Below are 18,476 nucleotides of genomic sequence, written 5' to 3'. Positions count from 1 at the left end.
GACGTGGCTGCCAGCAGTAGGGCGGAGATGGAGGGGCGCGGGGGCGGGGAGATGACCGCGAGGCGTCCTTGATTCTCAAGCCAAAGGCTGCGCCGGATTGGGAACCGAGAGAACGTGATCCTGACCAATCGCTTTCAAGGAACGCGGATATTTGAGAGGGAGGGAAGCGGAAGCGCCGCGGCGGAGGGGAGAGCTGCGCGTGGGCAGCGCGGGAGCAAATCTCGAGCAGGACTGAGGGAATCGGGTTTATTCCGGACCCTTGCGGGCAAGAGAAGGGAGGTTCCGCCTCTTATTTTCCCGCCGAGAGACGCCGCCCACATGGCCACCTCGATGAACTTTAAAACCTATGTGGATCAAGCTTGCCGAGCTGCGGAAGAATTCGCAAATATTTACTATGAAACCATGGATAAAAGGAGGCGGGCGCTGACCAAACTCTACCAGGACAAAGCGACCCTCGTTTGGAATGGGAATGCAGTCTCTGGGCAAGCAGCCCTTGCGGAGTTCTTCGAAAAGCTGCCTTCAAGCGACTTTCAAATTACCACCTTTGATTGCCAGCCTGTTCACGAGCAAGCCACAGAGAACCACAACACGATCCTGATCGTGACGTACGGGTTCGTCAAGTTTGATGGGAACGAGCAGCAATACTTCAACCAGAGCTTCTTGCTAACAGCACAGACCGCAAACAACAGCACAGTGTGGAAGATCGCAAGCGACTGCTTCCGCTTCCTGGACTCTCCGAATTAGTGGGCAACCGCAGTCGGGTATATTTTCCTCTGGACAAGCTAATTGGCTTTCAGGATGGCCATACTCTGGCTGTGGGAAAGTCCCTCCCCTTTGGAAGAACTGCAGCTTGCCAGGAACTATCAACTTCACAAAAATAAAACTTGAAAAGAAGGGCTGTTCCTTTCAGAACATTTGCATTGATGCTGTTTGGAGAGCCACCCGTGTTTAATTCGAATTGTTCCAATACGGCTGTTATCCTATGGTATCGTTTGAGTTGCTTTTCATGAATAAGAGTAAAAGTCCTCTGCTGCTTATTCTTATTTGTGTTTTCTCTTGGGGTTTTTTCCTGACAAGGTTTCAGTGCCTTGATTAGCTGCCTAACAACAGAAGTCAGTCAAGGAAGTGTTTCCCCATTGTCCCATTCTGGCAGGAAAGCTGCACCTCTCATATTTATTTGTTATGTTGTTTTTAAATTTCTATGCTGCCCTTCATCTGACAATCATAGGGCAGTTTACAATATAAAAACACAAAAATACATAACATAGTAACAAACAAAAATACCACCCCCCATAAGAATTTGTCTTATTAAACTCTTAATAGGGGCAAGGAAAGGGACATATCATGCTTGGCTTAGTCATGCCTGTATGGGCCTATTTCTTTCAACATACTATACTTTGTAAATAAAACAAACCTTAACAAAGACCCCATAAGCATTCTCTCAGTGCCTAAGTACCCAGGGTTCTCTCATCCAAGATAACAATCCTGTAATTTTGTAATGTTGGCCTTCCATCACTTGGAAAAAGCAGGGGTCACATAACCGTGTAACAAAATGTTAGGAGTTGAAGGTGTATTAGGTGGTGGAAATGTGAAGCATATCAAGGACATATATTGTAAACCAGCAGAGCTTGTTTCAACCTGGAACTGAATCACCAGTAGAGACAAGCTTGCCAAGATACTAGTCTTAAATGAGCTACTGAGTAGTCCCATGCTTTTGCATAATCATAGTGGAATATTCTATTCTGTTCCTTGAACTGAACTTAAAAAAGAATCCCTCAGGTCAGAGGAATTTAAGCTTCTCCCTGCTCACCAGACAAGAGAATAGGCTGGCAATGGGACCAAATGAAAATTGCAATCTAAATGTTCTTACTAAATATACTTAGTGCAGCTTACTCCTAACAACATATGCTTAGAAGCTTGCTGTGAAAATGCTAACCTAACCAGCATGAGGACCAGAATCTTGACTATTGTGTAAAAACCCCTCCCCAAATACATTTCTCCACTGGTCTCTTCAATTGTGCCGTTGAGACCTAGTTGTAGATTCCATTAGTTTAATAATGATAGTGATTATACGCTTATCAACACTTCCTGTTGTCTGCTGTGGAATGCTACTTTGTCCTTTTCAAGGAGAAAGCAAGCAAGAAGCTCATTCAAAATACCTCCTCATACCAATCTCTTACATTCTGCAAATATTCAAAAAGAGAGATGCACCTACTGTCCATCCAGTGGTCCTCAAAGAACATGTTGACGGTGGTGAGCTTCAGCTAGAGTACGCAGGGACGTCTTGTGGCGGCTTGTGCTGTACCTACACTACACAAATGGCCTGTGTACTTTGCACCAAGCTGCCAGCCGCTGTTATCTCAAAATGTTCACTAAAGAAGCTGGAGTCAGGGTCCAGCAACAAAAGGTGACGCTTCAGATTTGCTCCCTGCTAGCTTTGCAGCAGGTGCCATCACTGCACTGCTGAAAACTTCGCTGTTAGGTTATATTTGCTTTCAATGTCTTACTAATTTTATCTGTTTTTATTATGGTTTTATTTCTGTTTTACATTGGTTTATGTATTTTAGTCAACTTTTATATTTAGATAGGACTTGTACACTGCTAGGATTTTTTTTTAAAATTTTTTTTGAGATAGCAGTTCATAAAATTTCTAATGGATACATTTTAAAAAGCATTCTTTCTGGAGAATAATACCCCAAGTAGTGATCCGAACATGTCAAACATAGAGACTTATTCCATCTTAGCTACATAATGTATCACCCCTTATCATTTTCTACTTCAGTTTTCAAACAATAGTTAGGCTAGAAGGAAAATGCATATTGAACAATCACAATGTTTTTCAGTCTTATATGAGTTGTATATACAAACTCCAAACCAGGATGGCATCTTAACCAGAAACCTGGGAATTGGGGCTGATTCCAAAGTCAGTCTTTATATCCAAGAAACTCTGGAAGCCTGTTTAATATGCAGTGAATAATTTCAGCTTCTGTTGGACTCCAAATTCCCCATCAGCCCCCAACAGAGGAGTCATAATCCAAGAATATCTGGAGGGCTATACAGTAGATCCCCCCCCCACCCTTGGGATGGGAACACAGAGAAGTGGTTCCCTTTCACAGTGTTTCTGAGGAGATTAGATCTTCAGGTGGAGGCTTTCTTGTGGGATTAGAGGTAGGTGATTTGTCCTGTTGTGGGTTCTAACAAAACAGCAGACGAACACACTTGACTGAATGAGGTAAAACAAACTTTTATTCATTTACTGCATTTGGATTTTGCACCATACATAATTAGAGGCATCTTACAAAAAGAAGAAACAACCGTTATTTTTGCATCTCTATTCTGCAGCCAGCATCTTGGAAATAAAATAGTGATTGATGGCAGCAAAGATCATATGTACACCAAGGGGGTGGTGCTCTTTGACCAAAATGCCTTTCTTTCTTTGCAGATACACTGGACAGAGGACAAAAGGCAAGGTCTATGTTGAGTTCCTCCATACAGTTCATCCAGTGGTCTAGCTAGGTACAGTCAAGATGGAATGGCTGTTTTTTGACAGCTTGAATGACTAAGCAGTGAGATTTATATACCGGGTCTATGAAAGGTCATGTTGGAATACCCCTCTTAGTCTTTTAAGGTGCCATGGGACTCTTTGTTGTTTCTATAAAAGACTAAACTTGCCAACTCTTCTGGAATTTGCAAGGTACTGATAGTATAGATGAAGAGCTATAGTGCAGTAGTAGAGCACATGATTTCTTTGCAGGGTTGAAGCCCTGACATCTTTTGTTAAAATGGCCAGGTTCCTATGTTCATGCTTTTTCCATGATGGAGACAATGAACACTAGATAGCAGATAGCTGGTTCTTTCTCATGTAATTTTACATTGAAAGTGACTTTCCCTTTGTTCAAAGGAACACAGAGCTGGTTAAGGCACAAGTAGACAACACAGTGCCCTCCAGATTTTGCAGATTACAATTCCCATCAGTCCCGGTTAGCATGGCCAACGGTCAAGGTTGATGGAGTTGTAGTTCACAGCATCTGAGGCGAGGCATCAGGTTGGCTACAGTAAACCTATGGTAGTCCATTCAAAGCCATCCTGTCCAAAGTCAGGAACATCAAACTACCAACCCCAGGCAGATAAACCACTGTAATATAGTCAACTGTGCCTTATGGACAGGAGGGTTCAAAATGAACACTTCTAGGTCATGCCATCAGAAACTGTCCCACAGATCCCAGTACTAAATTATTACCTGAGTCACCTGTTGCACTTAACTTGCTGTGCTTGTTATGATCTGCTTCTCTGATTTTCAGAGGCCATCTTTACATTTGATTGCATTTGTACACCAGAAATACAAAAGGCAAGCAACATCTCTTCATGGACTGGGAAAGGGCTGGGATTATTGTCAGAGTCCCTCTGGATTAAAGAGTCTCTCTGGAGCTAGCAAGCAGCATTACAATTTGGTGGCATAACACCTGATGTTCTGCAAACTCAAGAGAGCTCAACAGGAAAATGGTAGCCTTAACTATGAAGTACCACTCTAAGAAACCAGTGGGTTTGGCTACCACCTTAAAACTTTCACAGGTTCTGGTGAAATCCAACAGGAATTAAGACAACAATCCACCAGTTAAGTATGCTTAAGTCAATTGATTTCGAATGGTGTGCATATGTGGTCAGGTACTGTGTACTTGAGCCAGGGGACTTAGGCATGCCCAATGGTCTCTGGGTGGTGCCCAAAAGGTGGAAGTAAATTCCACTAAAAAGTAAAGGTACTTCTACAAACACATTTAAGATTGAGGTGTTTTAATAGCCACCTTTCAAAGGCAACAACCCACAACTTGTTTACTCCAGACCAGATCCAGTGGTTTATAAATTGCTGCTTTCCTATATACACAATGACTAAATAATTACTGTAATAGCACCAGATAGCATCCACAAGGACATCAGTGGGAAACACTATCAGAGGCAGCACACCTCTGAATATTGGTTGCTGGGAATCGCAAGTGGCGAAAGCAGTGTTGTGGCTCAGGTCCTGCTTGCAGGCTTCATATAAGCATCTGGTTGGCCACTGTGAGAACAGGAATGCTGGACTAGATGGGCCACGGGCCTGATTCAGCAGGTCTCTTCTTATGTTCTTCACATGCCATATGTTTGTGTATTTAGCTGTTTCCCTATTTCTTTAAAGGTGTTTTAAAAAATAGCCGCTTTGTCTGAATCCGCACTGATTGTAAGATCACACAGGATGCCAAAGAGCGAGGAGGAAAAGAGAGAAGCAGGACTGAGCAGAGGAGATAGCAAGCTTAGTTGTTGGGAAAGGGTGATAACAAAAAAACAAGGTTGAAATGCACATGATTGCCAAGCTTTTTAAAATGCCCTGTAGTGGTAGCAACATAATAACAGCATAGCACCATTCTCAGCATTTCACTGATTATTTCCATAATATTGTTCAGCAGGTAAAACATAAAAACAAGTGTTTCATACAGAATCCCCTCATACAAAATACATGTGCTCTGATTTTTGTTTGGAGTCTTCCAAAATGCTATTGTTTATTGGAGACTACTGCTTGCTGTTCAGGATTAAGGTGAAACTTCTTCAAATGAATTCATTTTTTTAAGAGTGATATTTACACAGGAGGGTGTTTCCCCATAGGGTCTGACAAAAAAAACTGTTTACAACCACAACAGTATTTTAGAAAGTTTCTGGCCAAAAATAAAAATAAAAATAAATTATACTTTTTGGTGGGATCTGAATTGGTTGAGTAAGTACCTCGGAAAGAGATAACTGAAAATGTTGGCTTAATGTGCAGCAACACTGAAAAAACATTGCTAAGTATAGTTGCAATTTCTTTCCTAATAATTCCTGTCAGTTTCATCATGCTTTTATTTAAATCTGTGGCACAGCCACATTTGGAAGACTGCTTACTATTCTGGTTGCCCAATCTCAAAAAGAATAGAATAGCATTAGAAAAGGGATGGGAAAGAACAATCAAGGCACTGAACAGCTTCACCTATAAGAAAAGGTTTAGCATTTGACTCTTGTTTAGAAATCAAGCCATTTAAAAGATGATGAAGGTTTATAAAATAAGTAGTGTTATTTAAAATATGATGAAATACTATGAGATTCAGAACAATCTGTAGGTTCAGAACAGAAAAAGGAAGCCTCTTTTGCCACAATGCAGTTAACATATGGAATCCACTGCCCCTGGATGTGAGAAGGGCTGGACAAATTCACAGTGATTAATCACTTTAAAACCACTATTGTTTATTAATGGCGATTAATCACAATAGCTAAATGGAACCACTAATTTGCCTGGAAACTCAGGTTCCAGTTTTTCAACTCCCTGTTTTTCATGGAGGTGACATCTATAGGGGTCTTGGTAAGATTGGACTTCCATCTGCTTTGCATATGATTTCTTGTGCAGTTACTTTGCCCAAAGCAGATTTAAAGCCTAAAGCTGAAAAACAAAGAGGTGTACATACACTGCAGGCATTGGAAGATTCTGAGAAAGAGGAAAAGCTAATTAGAAGATTCTTCCTCCTGGTCATGTCCTTAAGAAACACTCCATAAGAATCATTTTACCCTAGTAGTCCATCCCAAGTGACAAACTCTCCGACCAGATTTGCAGATGTGGCAAATCATAGGTGTACTCATCAAGCCTCATTTGACAAGCTGGGGCAGGTGGGATGGGTGGGGGTCAAGTTTCACAGAAGAGCTGCAGAAACAAACCCTTTGGAGCATCGCTAGAACTGTAGCTTTGGCAATGCATCATGGGACTTCTGAATTCAGATACTCATAGCACTTCTTATTGCAACAGAAAGGGCATACAGGGGAGCAAGAGGAAAAGCTCATAAAGGATGCAAACCTGAATTGAGAGAATCAGTTTGGTAGGCTATATAATACATTCCATGTGTCATCAGTCGGCCAGCATCAAATAAGTTAAGAGAGCTCTAATTAAAATATGTCTTTTCTTTTTCTTTTTATATTATATATAAAAGAGGTTATGCATATGTTTTTCATTTGATAAAAATTTCACCTTAATTTAAAAAATAAACCAAGAGCAACCAAAATACTTTTTAAAAAAGAATAGCACCGTTTCTCTGCTCCAGCTGAAGCAGCCCACACACATACACATACAAAATACACACACACACAAACACACGCAACTGTGCTGCAGGCAGTAGAAATGGCGGCAAGATGAGTCTCAGACCAAATGTACTCTGTGTGTGTGTAACTCTAAGACCTTTTGCAGGAGAAGAATAGTTTGGGAGCCTCAGGAGCCAGAACTCTTCTTTTGGTCAGTTCTCCCAGAATCCAAAACCCACTTCAGAGTTTATACACGTCTGTTCTGATCCAATGTGTTGCCACCTACCAAAACGGGCGGGGGGGGGGGGGAGAGAGAACCCAATCAATCTTTGAAAACAATATTTAAAACTGATCCTGCTTTCAACATGTTGGTTTAGGACAGACTTCCCAAACCTGGGTGGAATCTACACACATATAAAAACCGTTCTGAAAATGCTTTTTTTAAAAGCGTTTAAAAAAAGACCTTGAATTTTCCATAAGGCTCGCCATCGCCATCTAGTGTCACATTGTATATTGCACTTAGTAAAGGTAAAGGGTCCCCTGACCATTAGGTCCAGTTGTGACCGACTCTGGGGTTGCGGCGCTCATCTCGCTTTATTGGCCAAGGGAGCCGGCATACAGCTTCCGGGTCATGTGGCCAGCATGACTAAGCCGCTTCTGGCAAACCAGAGCAGCACACGGAAACGTCGTCTACCTTCCCTCCGGAGTGGTACCTATTTATCTACTTGTACTTTGACGTGCTTTTGAACTGCTAGATTGGCAGGAGCAGGGACCGAGGAACAGGAGCTCACCCCATCGCAGGGATTCGAACCGCCGACCTTCTGATCGGCAAGTCCTAGGCTCTGTGGTTTAACCCACAGCGCCACCCGCATCCCTTTATATTGCACTTAAAACACACTTAAAATGTTTTATTTGCAGCTGTATAGCTGAGTCGCTGGTGTCCCCCAGATGCTGTTGGGCTACAACTCCTATCACCCTTGACTGCTAGCCATGCTGGATGAGGCTGATGGGAGCTGTAGTACAATAGCGTCTAGAGGGCACAGTGTTGAGGAAAGATGCTTAAGGAATTGCTAAAAGATGGAGAAGCGGCTCCCAGGCCCCTCTTTGAACCAATCTTACCTGCAGCCGCCTATGACTTGCACTGAAGCTCACAGTCCTCCTTGGAATGGAAGCGGTTGCTATTCCCCCTGCAACCGCTGTAGATGAAGGGCCGGCACTCAGACACTCTTTGGTTATAGTACCACCTTAGCGTGTATTTGCTGCAGTCTCCCTCGTCCAGGGGCAAGGAGCATGGCTCAGCTGGAAGGCAGGGAGAAGAAACAAACCTATACATTAGATTTCCTAGGGCTTAAGCATCCACTCTCAGGTGTTACACTGAGAAGAACCTCAACAGAAAACACTGCAGACCTTCTATTGTGCCTAAGACAGTGCCAGAGCAGGGTGGAAAAGAGCCACACAGGGTTGGTAGTTAACACATCAGCAGGTTATGCTAGGATGTTGTCATTCACGTACTTCAGCCTACAGATTTCCTTCTAACTTCTGTCACCTCACAAGGAGCTAAGTTTACTCATCCGCAGTATAGACATAAGCATCTGGGAGGACCAGGGCTTATACTGGAAACATGCAGCTGCGGACACATGTCATTATTTTTATCTCCAGAAGTTTGAGCAACACGCCCTCCAAGCCCCATCACAACTAGATTTGAGTTCTTCTTCTAAAAGGAATCTGAGGACTGGCCCTGCCAGAAAATGCCACCTCTACAAAGACTACCAGGCCACCTCAGGATCCAAGCGGAGCAGAGCCATATTCAGCCTGCCGATATTCCCACCATCTTGGTTGGCCCTGACAGTAATGGTGCAGGTGGTGGTGTTGGGGACTGACAGGCCGCATGCACCCCACAGTCCCCATGTTCCTTATCTTGGCCTAGATAAGCTGCTTTTTACAATTTATAACACCAGAAGCGGGTGGAGCAAATGGCTCGTTATTCATTCCAAGAGGATGGAAGGAAAGGAGACGACAGCTCCTTTGAGAGAAAGGTCACAAGGCAGGTCTGCTGCTTACCTTCCTCAGAGGGAGCTCTCTTTTGCCGTTCATGCTTGGAAGCTGCCCTGGGGCTCAGTACCTCTACAAACAGGGAGCAGAGTACTGGTTTAAGAAGTCTTGGCCACAGGAGAAGCTTCTAGTGTCTGTATCGGGCTTCTCCCCATCCTCCCTGCCACCCCAGGATGGGAAGAAGGAATGGGATAGTGAGGGCATGAAAGGTGTTTCAGGAGACCCAGAATTTATTTCTGGCCAAAAACAAAACCCAGAACCAAAGGAGATCACAGTGTAGCACCATCTTATCTACACACACAATAAAACAAAAAAGGAAAGTGAACTGTAGCTGTTATATCATCCAAGTCTCACTATTCCCATGCCCCTGCAGATTAAAGATCAAAAGCGAAAAAACTGGACCTTCTGTACTATGGATACAGTTTGCACAGTGCAAAAATTTCAAAATCCTTGAGGCTCGCAAGGAAAAGAAGTATGGGAGTAACAGAACAGGCCTAACTACTGGCTTCCTAAGGAGTCTTTTTTATTAATCCACTACACTCCTCCTGTTAGAAAACTCTGGTCAGTGATATGCCAGCCCAAGAGGAAACTTTAAGGTCTACCAACCTTGCAGGGGCTAGTTCAGCTGTGGGGGGGTGTTACTTATCAAAATTAATAATGGGTTTGCTGGATACTGAAGCTTCTTTCTATTCTCAATCAGGGCATGGAATCTTCCTTGCTTACTTGTGATCTCTACTTTGTTGCTTACCACAAGTGGGAGGCAGGTCTACCAAAGCTCTCCATCTTTCAAAGCCCATTCGTCCTATGGCCAAGGAAAGTGACTTCTCCACCCAGCTGCTTTTTAATTACAATATTACTGCCAACTAGTGGTCATGGAGGAGTATGCAGCACCAGTAACTGCAGTGGTTTTCTATTCAATATAATATATGCTATGGGGCAGGGGATACCCAAAGCCAGTAATTCGTTTCACACAGATTCCCACAGATTCCCAATCACTTTCACTGGGCTTCAGTAGGAGCCAAGTGCGCCAGCCTGCTGCTACCCCCCCCCCGCCCAAGGGGCAACTGCAGGAGAGCATGTCCCAATTCCATCAAACGTGTTCTGCAGACCAATGGAGCTCACCATCCCTCAGCATAGGGCTCTCTGTCCCATCTGCTCCCTCTTCATAGTCCTCCTCTGTGTAGATGTACTCATACTCAGGGTCATCTACGTTCACTACGTGTTGTGTCTGGCTCCCTACAAAACAGGAACGGCTGCTTCAGAAGGAATCCAAGAATGATGAGGAACGGATGGCAAGGGAGGAAGAACAAATGGGTAGGTCTCATCCTGAGCACACTTAAAGTAAGAAGAGCCTGCTGGATCAGGCCAATGGTCCATTGAGTCTGGCATCCTGTTCTTACAGTGGCCAACCAGATGACTGTGGGAAACCAGCAAGCAGGATCCGAGCACAAGAGCACTCTCTCCTCCTGTGGTTTCCAGAAACTGGTATTCAGAAGCTTTGCTGCCTCCAACTGTGGAAGCAGAGCTCTTGCTCCAGACAAACCAGGAATTGTATCCAAAGTCTGTCTTGGTTTACCACCCATGGTTGGTCTGCGGGAGACAAAAAGCTCGGGTTTGGATGGAATGCTAAGCCAACCCATGACTTAGCCCTGGTAGCATGGTAACCTGCGCATTTGCTTGTTCACAGCAAACCATAGTTTGGCTTAGTTTTAAGCATGAAATGGAAGAATTGTTACATAGCTTGTTGTTGATCTATGCCATATCGGTTAATTGCCCAAAGACAAGCCCCACAATATAAGGGCATGGCAACTTTATGTATTTTGGGTGATCAAATGGCAGCTTTCCAGCAAAGGGTACCTTTGGGCTACTTCCGTATCTGGCATATTCTGTAGCCATCGGTCCTTTCACGGTCTGTCACCATGAGAAGGATCTGCCAGTATTTCTGTCCTTATTACCACCCTAAATGCAGTATTATCAATTCCATCTATGTTTATCTGTTGTAGCAAAGCCAACAAAAAGGACTGCTAGTCTTTAACAAGTTTATTATGGCACAAGCTTTTTGCTGGCTAGACTGCACTTTGTCAGATAAAGAAAGCTTAATCCTCCTCAGTTGACAAATGGATAAGCTAAGGAGACCATACATTTGACAATGAGGGCTCTGGTCTGCAAAGCTATATACTGCAATGAATGTGTTAAGTCTTCCGCATCCACATAGGATGCTTTGCTATTTTCACTTTATTACGTTTGTTATGCAGAAATGGCCCTGGCCTCAAAAGATCCAAGCATATCACCAAATCCTACCTTTGAAACAGCCTGCATTTTCCTGCGGCTGACATTATAAGGGAAGCGAAAAGACAAGGAAAGGGGAGGCTGGTGGCAGAACCCCTGCGCATGCTAGCAGAGGTGATGCTGTGCACATGAAACAGCAAGAGACAAGACTCACCTTCCTCTTCCTCAGCGTGGGACAACTTAAGCACAGGGACTATTTGAGCATTGACAGATGGAAACGGTTGGGTGGATGGATAGTTGGGGAGGAGACCTGGGAGGGGCAAGGTCACAACACAAACATAAACAAGCACGTAAGAGTGACTGACAAGCTGTGCTACCTCCCACTCCAGACATGAAACACAGGGCCCCGCCACCCCACAGCCAGAGTTCAAGAGCCGCACCCGGTGTTGTCCTCTTCCATAAAAGTCAGCCATTAAACACCTCAGACAGGGAAAATCCTGACATAAGGTTTGCATGATGGGCCAACTGTTACAGAGAGAACGTTTTGACCCCAGCAGCCCAATCCAGTGGCATTTCCAATTCAGCCAGGCATATCCTCCTGTAGTGGCAGAGGACCCTTCTGCAAAGCAGACCAGAGTCTGCACGGCTGAATTGTGTCCCCGTTTTGCATGCTGGAAGCGGGACTGTGCCCTTGAGCCCTGGCACAGGATCAATGTTTCAGCACTACACAGCAACACATGGAAAGCTTCTACTAGCAAAACAGCGGAAAGTACACGCCAGGGAGACGAAGAAGAACAGCACTGGCTGCTCCCAGGTATGCAGCATTTATCTGTGAGATACTAGGAGGAGGTGAAGGCAGGTGGGGGCCCTGAGAAATCCCTCGAGTCCTCCCAGCACCTCTGGAAATCCAGTTCCGACCACAAGCTCCTGAGCACAGGTGACTGAGGGGTGTTGCCCTGCTTCAGAGCTTCCCACCCCTGATGCTGGCACTTCTGGGGATGCTTTCTATATGCATGTATTGAGACTCCCTGTGCTGTTGAGATCCTCATGGTCTCCCACCATCCCTCCAAAATTCTTCGTCGGCCTGTATTTCTCTGCTTCCTCTCCCTGCACACACCATTCTCCCTTGAGAACAAAGAGGAAGATAATTCGTGCTAGGTTTTCCCAAAGCTTTGCTGCTCATTTCACTATGTTCCCATTCAAGCATCAAACTCAGCACTATAACACTATAACCCATTTCCGGATGCTGCCATTGAACAGCTTGCTAAAATGTAGGCCATTGGAAAGTTCTGCCCTGTATTGCTCCCCACCAAAATGAATATGATAGTGCTATGAAACACTCACATTACAGGTCACTAATACTTTGATATTTACAAAATATAGCTGGAAAAGCGCTAATTAATAAATTGATTAAAAACACAAATGGGGTGATAAAAACAGTGCCCATTACAAAGGATGTAGGGAGCTAATGAATCCTGCTGCATACCTGGAAGCACAAACCATATTCCTGTATCCATGAGTTACAGGATGCTGCTCTTTATTGCTGACTGGCCGGAGCAGCTGGCATGGTGGGGTGGTGCTGAGGAGCTGCCCTCCTGACAGCAGCACTGCTGCTGCTTCCCTGGAAGGTGCTGGGGTGGGGCTAGGCAGCAGCGAGGTCAGCGCAGAGCCAATCAGATGCTGCCGCTGGTGCACCAACACACCCAAACTTGCTGCCGTTCTGCCCCACCCCATTCTGGTACAAGGCAGCAACGCAGTTGTGGAGAGGGCAGGTCCTTGGCACCATCCCACCATGCCAGCCGCTCCTGCTGGCTGGGATTTTGATTACGGCAAAGAGGAAGCTGATTCATCAGAAACAAATATACTCACGTCGATCAGGAGGGGAGAACTGGCCTCCACAAGCTGAAATGAGAAATAGGCGATTAATTCATCCAGGCACCCAGTTTTAGGTCTCAGGCACTGAAGGCCAAACTACATGCTATGTGGAAGATTTGAAACCAACCGAAACATAGCCATGGGATGAGGGGCTGTCAATTTCTTTGGCGCAGCAGCAAGTGTCAGGAAGCAGAATTTAACCTGCCTTTTCCCCTGTGCAACTTATTCCCCCGCAAAAAAAACCCTGGAGGTGGATTTTGATTGAGACAACAGCACTTGAGGGAAGAGTTGAACACCTCACAACCCTCATGCCTGCTGCATCTCCCACCTACCCACAACTGCAGTTCAATTAAAAAAAGAAGGCACCAGCCAATAATCCAGTCCCAGATCTTTTGCACGACAAGTGTAGTTTGGCTCAGACAGAACACTCCTGAAGGTACAGCCTGAGAAATACATGGGTACCTATCACCATGGAACAAGTATGTTTCAGGCCCAGTTAGGGTACCTGTGAAACTAGGAGGAGAAGGGCACTCAGAAAGACAGAATAAGGCGGAAGAGTCAAGGGAGAAAACAGCAGGATGGAGGTGCAGGTGGTCAAAGGCTAGTGGCGGGTGGAGCCTTACCACAGTGCTGACTCATCTCCTGCCTGACGAACAGACGGACCTCTTCTTCCTGCAGAGGAGGAGACAGTGCATAGCATGATGAGTTCTATTACCCCTGCATGAGTCTTCCATGGCTGATGCAGCAATGTGAGATATACACAGGGAATGTTAAGAGCGCAAACTTCTGTTGCCTAAAGACATTCCAGCGCAAGAGCAGAGTCAAAATGGATGAAGGAGCAGGGAGCAAGTTTAAAGGAAATCTGGACCAAGAGTTTGACTGAACTTGACTTCCTGCTAAAGGAAGAAACTTGGCTGCATTGACCACCATTGGCCACTATAGGACTAGCAATATTGAAATGGCCATCCCATCCCAGAGTTTTTATTCAGAATGTCATGCCAGAGAACTTAGGTCTCTCTCCTCACCGTCATTCCAGGATCTCCCTTCTCTCCTCGGAGGCCATCAAGCCCTGGACTTCCCTGTCAACAAAAACCAAAGGAATTCAGCAAGTTGATGACAGAAGACAATACACTATAATGCTAAGAAACTTACTCAATTTCTGTAAGATCTGCAATATAAGCTAGAGAAGGTGCTCAGTGTCAGAAGTGGGAAGCCTCTGAATATGAATTGCTGGGAATGAAGAGCAGGAAGTGACTGCTACAGTGCTCATGTCCTGCTGCGAGCTGGTTGGTCATTGTGAGAAAATAATGTAAGCCTTTGGCCCTTACCTAGCCCAGGTGAGCTGCACCTTATTCAGAACCTATGGCCCTAATTAGTCATTTTCTGCTACCTGCTCTACACCTGCTAACAGCAGCACTGCTTTCCAAAGCAAGCGGCTCTGCAAGTGCTGCCAATCAACTGACTGCCAACCCCCGCAAGTGCTATGCCTTTTACCTGCAAAGTCTGATTTCAAATAGTGCAGGCAAAGGAAAACATGTCACCGGACACCATTGTGATGTCAGGTGACCAACAGGGGTGCCCCTCCCCACCAATCTGGCATATAAGGGTGTGGGAGGTGAGGATCCAGTCTGCCAGCTAGTTCCAGATCTGTACTGCTGAGAATATAGCCTAGAGAGCAAGGGTATCCAAGGATCCTATGGCTGAAAGAAAATGCATCTGGCTGATAGCCAGAGATTCCCTTGCTCCCTTCCCTTTCCTCCCTGCTGTGCCTAATATTTTTTTCTTTCCTGTATCCTCCTTGCAGCTACAGCCAATGTACCCACCACAAACTCCTTCCACCTATGGTTCTCAACTCTTCTACAGAACTTGCTCCTTGGCCTGACCCTGTCCAGTCCTGGCCTGCTCAGTGTGTGGCTCCTTCCCCAGCCTTCCCTGGGAAACTTCTACACTGGGGCTCCATCAGTTGGGCATTGTTGCTGCTGTTGTCTGGAGCCCGTTGATCCAATTTTATTGGCTTGGAGATACTAGTGTGACCAAAGTAACTACTGATCCTGAAATAGTTTTTTATGTGTTCTTTTATCAAAGCACTTACAAGTTGCCAGTCCAAATTAAAACTGAGGTTTCATGAAGACATGTAGCAAATATATATAAAAGTGCAGCATTGTGAGAGGCTGAAATGAGCTTCCTGTCAAATTGAGTTTTCCCAATTTGCCAGAAGACTTGAGGTATGATGAGGTTTCTGTTCTAGGGTTGTGGTTAAACACAGACAGAGAGATTTTGGTGGCAGATTTTAAAGCCCAGCCAGATGAAATCTCCAGTGTGTATTTTGTGCAGAAAGGACTTACCAGTTCCATAATCCTACAGGCCCCTGGACAACCTAGCTCAATAGCTCAAACTCTCTGCAGAGTGGCCTGTGCACATTGCATAAATCTGAATAAGACCAAACCAGAACTGATGGAATTCCTTCGCCCTTACTTTATTTCAAAGTAAATGAAGCAACCTGCCAAAATGAAGCAACCTGCCAAATGAAACAACCTCCAAAGGGACTTACAGACATATTTACAAACCTGCTCCCCTCTTTCTCCTGACAGACCCGGGACTCCACGGGCTCCTACAACGGACTCTCCTGGTGGCCCTCTCTCGCCCTAAAATGGGGAAATCAAACACACCAAGACAATTGCTTTATTTCGCTTTATTTTTTAGCACTTCTTGCATTGCCTCTCCAGCCGTCAGAAGTTATGTGGCCCTGTAAAAAGAAGAAGAGGCAGCAGGTTTGGGGGGACACGGGGCCTGCAGATCATCACTATTTTGTGGGAGGGATTCAAGCGCAAAACCAGAGATTTAAATTTGCACAAATGAAGCAGATCAAAGCCCTAGCGCAACAAATCAACCTTTTTTTTTTTAAAGCACAGACATTTGGCTTTCAGGAAAGTGGTGTGGAAATTATGGGCACTTACCTTCTGCCCTTGAATCCCTTCTGGGCCTTTTGGGCCAATGCTGCCAGGGGGACCAGGGGGCCCTGGGGGTCCATCACTGCCCCTGGGTCCTGGAGAGCCAATAATGCCTGGAGCACCCTATGAAATAAGGAACAGAGGATAAGAATAGGAACATGGTATCCCTAACCTGCAAACAAAACTGACTGCCCCTTGCTTCTGCATAAGGCCAATATTACGCAATGCTGGCATGGACTAAAATAGTTCAAATGGTAAGAAGATTTTCTCCCTGCCTTCAAAAACAAAACACGCTTCACCGATAGGAGGATTCCAGTGTTATCACAGCTGCTTACAGCCCTTAACAACAGTGTTCTTGGTATCAGATGGGAAGCATTTATCAGGTGCCTACTACACGTTGTAGTATACTAGCCCACTGTTCATTTTCATTTGATGCCTGTACCATTCCTTCTGAGTTATGGAGCAATTCTTTTTGCCTTCATCATGCGCTTGAATGAAATACGTCTACCATAGTTATATGTAGACAATGTGATTCCTGTTTCACACGCCACACTTTTTACTCAAAGGACCTTGCAATTTTTGACGGAAGCAGCTTTGCTTAGCAATTAATGAGGCTTCACAAGCGTCATCCTCAAAGTTGCCCAGCAGACGCACAGAAGATGAAGCGCATGTCCAAAGGCAGCACACTGTGTGCCAGATCACAGAAAAGGGACATGCAGGGATGCTCTCAAATTCTTCAGCAGTCTGAGACTACCTTTGATCCTGATGAAACCAGAAACCTCACCACTTTCCAGGGAAATGACAACATACCCTGTTCCCCTTTTCTCCTTGGTCTCCTTTGGACCCCTGTTGGCCATCAAATCCTCTGTCACCCTAATAACAAAAAACAACATATTGATCAAGTATATAACTTAAGTGGAATTTTTAGATGTGTCTGTAAGAGTAAGGATTTCATAAAGACCACCCCCCCACACACACAGAAAAGAAAAACCAGACCCAAGAACCACCTAATAATAATAATATTAAACAAAACATTAAAATACAGTAATGCATCAAACATTAAAAGCTTCCCTTAACAGGGCTGTCTTCAGATATCTTCTAAAAGTCTGGTAGTTGTTGTTCTCTTTGACATCTGGTGGGAGGGCGTTCCACAGGGCAGGCGCCACTACCGAGAAGGCCCTCTGCCTGGTTCCCATCCTTGGTACTTCCATCTTGCTGGGATGCAGCTTCATATTACTGGCCATCCTCCAGCCCAATTAACTGAGTCCACATAAATGTTCTCTAGTCCATACCTTGGGTCCAATGAGGCCTTCTTTCCCGGGGATTCCTGGGGTTCCAGGCAGGCCCACCTCACCCTAGGAAAAGAAAGCACAAGGTAGGCTGACCTCTCTAAACACATGTCTTGCCACACACTGCTTCATTGGCATGCGCTGGGAACACTTACAGGGTCACCCTTCCTTCCGGCAAGTCCCATTCGGCCTGGCAGGCCTGGCTCTCCCTAGAAGAGATGGAGGGTCCAATAGTGAGAAAGGACACAAGAGAAGGACATGCTGGGCGCTAGCATGGCAGTGTGCTCACACACTCTTCATAGGAAGAGCGGTTGCTCTCTTGGACAGAGGTGGGCAACCTTTTTGCCCTCAAGGGCAACAAGAAGTGATGGGCAGGCACAGTGGTGGGCAGGGACATAAGTACAATCACACACACACACACATCCTCTCCTGCTGCTGCGCTGTCACACATCTCTCACACACAGCCACAAGTTACACATGTACGCAGAATGATCTCAGCTGCATCAGGATTGCTGGAGAAAGGGGAGGCTAAAGACTTGAATACCTAGTGACCCTGATGCAGCAGTGGTTGCTACCCCTGTGCTGCTGACAGCAGTGCAGGGACAGCAATCCTTTTGAGGCTGGGATCGCTGAGGAACAGGAACAGCAACCTTTCCCCACCATTGCTCAGCTGATTGGAGTTTCTGTGCAGTTACACATACAGATTCTGTGTCTGCCCAAAGCAATGTTTTGAAAACTTCTAGTGCTTTAGAGAGGGGGGTGGAATCCCCTTGCACTAGCGCTAATCCTTACACTGGCATTTTTTTTATTTAAGTACCACTCAATGTGTCATAATGCAAAAAGGGGGGGGGGGACCAAGAGAAACTTTGGCACTTACTTTCTCCCCCTTATCTCCATCCTGGCCACAGGCTCCTTTCATCCCTCGGTCCCCCTACAACAGGTAGAAGAGAATTAGAACACCACAAATGAGTCTTAAACTATTTTTATAGTACTGTTCAGTGTACACAGT

The 18,476-nt window shown here is 45.2% G+C and overlaps 2 protein-coding genes across 11 annotated transcripts in view; one reads left to right on the top strand and one right to left on the bottom strand.

Moving 5' to 3' along the window:
* Window positions 1-36: 36 nt before the first annotated feature.
* Window positions 37-1,043, top strand: LOC128408351 (NTF2-related export protein 2-like). The gene has a single exon (XM_053377954.1). The coding sequence runs from the start codon at window positions 319-321 to the stop codon at window positions 742-744; it is 426 nt and encodes a 141-aa protein (XP_053233929.1). The 5' UTR covers window positions 37-318; the 3' UTR covers window positions 745-1,043.
* Window positions 1,044-3,224: 2,181 nt separating this feature from the next.
* Window positions 3,225-18,476, bottom strand: part of COL7A1 (collagen type VII alpha 1 chain) — a 121,581-nt gene continuing 106,329 nt past the window's right edge. For 6 of the 10 annotated variants that reach the window (XM_053377943.1, XM_053377944.1, XM_053377940.1 and 3 more), the window contains 14 exons: window positions 18,345-18,398; window positions 17,623-17,676; window positions 17,471-17,533; window positions 16,989-17,051; window positions 16,185-16,301; window positions 15,795-15,872; window positions 14,253-14,306; window positions 13,851-13,899; window positions 13,222-13,254; window positions 11,567-11,662; window positions 10,246-10,359; window positions 9,133-9,195; window positions 8,191-8,370; window positions 3,225-7,353 (listed from right to left, as the gene is read on the bottom strand). In XM_053377943.1, the coding sequence (XP_053233918.1) occupies window positions 8,201-8,370; window positions 9,133-9,195; window positions 10,246-10,359; window positions 11,567-11,662; window positions 13,222-13,254; window positions 13,851-13,899; window positions 14,253-14,306; window positions 15,795-15,872; window positions 16,185-16,301; window positions 16,989-17,051; window positions 17,471-17,533; window positions 17,623-17,676; window positions 18,345-18,398 (1,008 nt within the window). In that variant the 3' untranslated portion in view covers window positions 3,225-7,353; window positions 8,191-8,200. The remainder of the gene's footprint in view (window positions 7,354-8,190; window positions 8,371-9,132; window positions 9,196-10,245; window positions 10,360-11,566; window positions 11,663-13,221; window positions 13,255-13,850; window positions 13,900-14,252; window positions 14,307-15,794; window positions 15,873-16,184; window positions 16,302-16,988; window positions 17,052-17,470; window positions 17,534-17,622; window positions 17,677-18,344; window positions 18,399-18,476) is intronic. The other 4 variants (XM_053377946.1, XM_053377947.1, XM_053377948.1 and 1 more) reach the window with 4 other exon arrangements.

The sequence above is a fragment of the Podarcis raffonei genome, chromosome 2 (assembly GCF_027172205.1).
Source record: "Podarcis raffonei isolate rPodRaf1 chromosome 2, rPodRaf1.pri, whole genome shotgun sequence".
Lineage (NCBI taxonomy): Eukaryota > Metazoa > Chordata > Lepidosauria > Squamata > Lacertidae > Podarcis > Podarcis raffonei.
This window is presented reverse-complemented; position numbering and strand designations above follow the sequence as displayed.